The sequence below is a fragment of the Pundamilia nyererei genome, unplaced genomic scaffold, assembly GCF_000239375.1.
Source record: "Pundamilia nyererei isolate P.nyererei 1_Seehausen unplaced genomic scaffold, PunNye1.0 scaffold00302, whole genome shotgun sequence".
Taxonomy (NCBI): Eukaryota; Metazoa; Chordata; class Actinopteri; order Cichliformes; family Cichlidae; genus Pundamilia; species Pundamilia nyererei.
In genome coordinates, this window is record NW_005187703.1 from 339,352 (window position 1) to 343,625 (window position 4,274).

The 4,274-nt window shown below is 46.9% G+C and overlaps 1 protein-coding gene across 1 annotated transcript; it reads left to right on the forward strand.

Moving 5' to 3' along the window:
• The first annotated feature begins 1,859 nt into the window (after nucleotides 1–1,859).
• tmem187 (transmembrane protein 187) lies at nucleotides 1,860–3,312 on the forward strand. Its single transcript, XM_005751168.2, has one exon. The coding sequence runs from the start codon at nucleotides 2,051–2,053 to the stop codon at nucleotides 2,834–2,836; it is 786 nt and encodes a 261-aa protein (XP_005751225.1). The 5' UTR covers nucleotides 1,860–2,050; the 3' UTR covers nucleotides 2,837–3,312.
• Nucleotides 3,313–4,274: the final 962 nt, after the last annotated feature.

A 4,274-nucleotide genomic window follows, 5' to 3' on the forward strand; every position in this document is an offset into this window, starting at 1 on the left:
GACCATCATGGCCTTGCCATATTGGTCCATTTGATTGACCTTTTTTATAATTATGAATTTATTTTATTTTCAGTTGCTACAAACGGGACAGACTTGACTGGGGGATAGGACAGGGAGAAAGAATGAAAGAAAGAGAGGGAGAGAAAGAAAACCAAAGGGGAGAAGAGACGGTGAGAAGGGGGGGAAGAAAGAAAAAAAACAAAAAACACCTGGATCACCTGTATGGAGAAAAAAAAACAGAAGAGAAAGCAAACAAAAAAAAGAGCAACATAATAAAAAACAGCACCATCACAAGACTTCATTTTTTATAAATTTAAACATATATATTTAAATGAAAAGACTATATGTGTTTTCCTTCTGTTTATCACATATTTATGGGCAAATTCAGACCAATCGCATGCATGTTTAAATGATCCTCTGCTGAGCAGCCTCTGAACTATAAAGAAACTTTGATTTTATCCTGCTGTGGATTTTGTATCTTGTAACGCTGGCGTGATGTTTTACTGTGAGTCTGGAGTTTTGGTCATAGTGAACCTGCATAACTCCTGCTGTTTGTGAGATACTCGCACCAGAAGCATCAGTGGGAATCAAAAGGAAATGGAAAAACATGTGTGAATTGAATTGGGTCGCGTCTAATTAATTTTATAGCTTTTCACAGTATGCATGTATTCATTATGGTGGCACAGTGTGTGTCGGGGGTCTAGTGAGGATGAAGTCGCTGGAGCTAGTGATGAGCGATACCACTGATTTCCTTTCCAATCCGATACCAAGTAAAAATAAGGGTGGTATCGACGATACTGATCCAATACCGATACTTTGTACAAAAACGTATTTTATTTATTTATTTATTGTATCTTTTATTGTATCTCAAATCATCGTGATTACAGGACATCAGATTACTTGTTCTTATCACTTAATAATGCAGAATTCATCATATAGAAATGAAAAAACTGAAGTTGTGCCTATCTGAACAGCTTGCCTGCCTGCAGCACTAAAGGACTCCGTGAGAGACGTCTGTCTCGCCCTGGCAGCACCTGTCCCTGTCCTCCTCTTCAGTTCGCCTCAGCATACGCTCGTCTTATTCTGTGATATGATTTACTGTGAGGTGTTTGACGAGGTCAGCGGTGTTGCCACAACACCTCACTTTCTTGCCACATGTATCACAAACCGCGTCTCGGCTGTTTGTGGAGGTAAAACACGTCCACACATGACTCCGTTTACACTCAGCCATTGTTGTGAGTGCGCACGCCAGAGGCTGCCACACAGTTATACAGCCGTGTTTCACACATGACTATGAAAGGTGGAAGAGGACGTAGTTCCTTCCAATGCAGACAATCCGAATGTTATAGTTTCTTTCCGCTGTGTTCCTGTTAATGATAAACTACAAATTTACTAAAATATCGATATTTTAATGTGAGAATCGATTCTAGAACATAAATGACTGGTATCAGAGGAATCGATATTTCAGTATTGATCTGCACATCACCAGCTGGAGCACCAAATAACATTTGATGTTGAAAGCAGTGTGTGGCTCTCTCTCTCTCTCTGCTAATAGGAGTGAATGGAGATCGCCCAGCAGTCTCTGTCTGTCTCACGTTCTCGCAGTAATCATTAGAATAAGATATTTATCTGTTATTGATATATCCATATAATGTTTATTGACTCTTCACAGTCCACATCAAAAATAATAATGAGATATTGAGGATACTGTTTTCCTTCCAAAGCTGTCATTCAGTGCTGACGAGGCCAAATGACTCTGGATAATAAACAGTGAATCCTTGCGCCTGGCTCTACAAGAAGCAGGAACCTAACCCTTGTCTGGTCGTGGTCACGTGGCCTGGGTGTTTTGACCCACGCCTGGAGCAGTGTTTGCCAGATCTGCGCTTCTGACGCTCGTGACAGTGTTAAACATCTGCTTGTTTCGAGGCTGCCGGCCTCATGCCCAGATCAAGGCAGCCAATCCAAGCCTTCAGTTTCTGTACCACGTGATTTTGAAACGCGGAAAAACACCTAAGACCTTTGGTTCCAGTCTCGGAGCGGAGGTCCGGAGATGATGAGGCGGGCCGTGGTGCATGTGTCCGTGGGCTTCCTGCTGTGTGTCGGCCTGGTGAACACCGGGCTGTTCGCGGACGTTGACGTGGACCTGAGTTCCGAACACTACGCGGAGAGGCGGGTCGACGGTCTGCCCGCGTTCTTGGCGATGCCCTGTAACTGCGTGGTCAATGTGGGTTACGTGTGCGTGGGGCTGTACTGGCTGCTGTGGCGCGGGGACGACGCTGAGTCGGAGCGCGCCCGCTACCTGAGGCACGTGTTCGCCCTCATGGCCGTCTTTTACGGCCCCGTACAGTGGACGCGCCTGGCCATGCTGCGGCGCGCTCCAGCCGTTCTCGACCAGTGGCTGACTTTACCGATCTTCGCGTGGGTGCCGGTGTGGATCGACTTTATCGAGAGGCGGACCGAATGGCGCGCGTCGCACGCGGCGACGCTCGAGCTCGGCTCCGTTCTCAGCTACGGACTGGCGATCGCACACCGACGCGGCTTCGACGCGGCGCTCGCAGGTCACGTGCTCTTTGCGGTGTACAAAGGGGTTGACGTGCAGCGGACGCACGGAGATGTGCGCACGCGCAGACACCTCGTGCTGGCTTTGCTGTCGTGTGCAGGCTTCGTGCTCCTGAAGCTGCTGGATCACCACCTGGCTCAGTACCGCCTGTTCCAGCGCTTCACCGGACACTTCTGGTCCAAAGTGTGCGACGTGCTGCAGTTCCACTTCAGCTTCTGCTTCCTGACCAGGCTGACGAGCAGAGCGCGGGCCAAGACTGAGCCGCAGCAGCAGTGACAGCCACGCAGCATCCACGCAGCATCCTCCAGCTGGGAGTTCATTCTGTCTCATTCCACACAAGACCACATCTTCACCTCAGCATAACTCTAGATTCTGTTCAGCTTCAATACTTTAGTTCCACATAAATATTGATTCTCCCTGAGCTACAGGAGCAGCTGCAGCATTCGATGTGCCCCAGCCACGTGGCTCCAGCTCCTATCAGCTGATAATAGAAAAATGAGCAGAACGATGCCAGTGGGAGGGCAGAACAAAGAATACCGCTGCTCTCAGGAAAAGGACCACCAGGATAGCCCCCCCCAGACTTTTGTGGACTCTTGAGACCAAAGCTGACCACTGCAGTGTAGCTGAAGTAAACATGTGACATTAAGCTTCACCACCCCTTAGGGCTGCTCTGCTGGAGGAGGGGTGAAGGATACAATGTTCAGTGGTGCACATGTGCAATCTGAGTTAAAATAAAGAAAAGTACACATGTCTGTGTGTTGTTTAGTCTGACTGTGACTTACAGCCCATTAGTACCTACTCAGATCGACTCGGCATGGTTCGGCTCAGTTTTCAGGGTTTGCCATTATGTCACAGCATGTGGCACCCCTCCTCACAGGGGCGGATCTACAGGGGCAGCATGTGCCACCCTAGTTTTGCATATGTCAGTGTTGTTCGTTAAAATAAGATAGCACCCCCCACCACTTAAAATGGTTCAGCCCAGAGCCTTTTCACATCTTACACTGGGGATTGATTGCGTGAGTGTTATTCACCCTCTGGGGGCAGCTATTGGTGTAAATGTACCATGATTTGGCAGCACCTGTGATTTGGTTATTTAGGAAGAGGGGAACGTTTTGGGACGGTTGCGAGAGAGCGATATCGACAGCGACTTTTGAGTTGTGAGAGATTTGTGACGTTTAGCATGTAGTTAGTGTGTAGTGTAGTCATGAACTTTGTGTGTCAAAATGTTACACCCCTGAAAACAGGGGAAAAGAATCACGAGATTATGACTTGCGTCTCTCATGCAGTCGTTTATTGCAGTGAGGAGAACGCGCGAAAGCCCCCTAGTGGAGAACAGAGACACTACTAATCGATCCCAGAAAAGGCTTACTAGCCGATCACTGATGTATAGATTGTAGTTCTCTTAAGTAACATGAAAGCCATTAATATAACATGAAAAATAATAAACTCTTAATCATTTTCTTACCATATTTACATTATTTTCGTCCTTATATCAACAGATATGAATTAGTATTAACTGAACAGTTTTATATGCAGTAGTCCTTCAACCTGTCACAAAAACAATGAGGAAAGCCACCAAAGGCAGACGGCAGTGGAAACACTGGACTGATGCAGCAGCTTTACTCCTGTGCTGTTCTCCTCTGTCTTGTGGCCGACAAACTATTTTTTGCACTGGCACAAATAATTTGTGGGGCATCTTATTGTGACAACTAAT

Bases quoted from the DNA above. Each gene is read 5' to 3' on its own strand.
- tmem187 (XM_005751168.2), top strand. From the start codon at position 2,051: ATGATGAGGCGGGCCGTGGTGCATGTGTCCGTGGGCTTCCTGCTGTGT.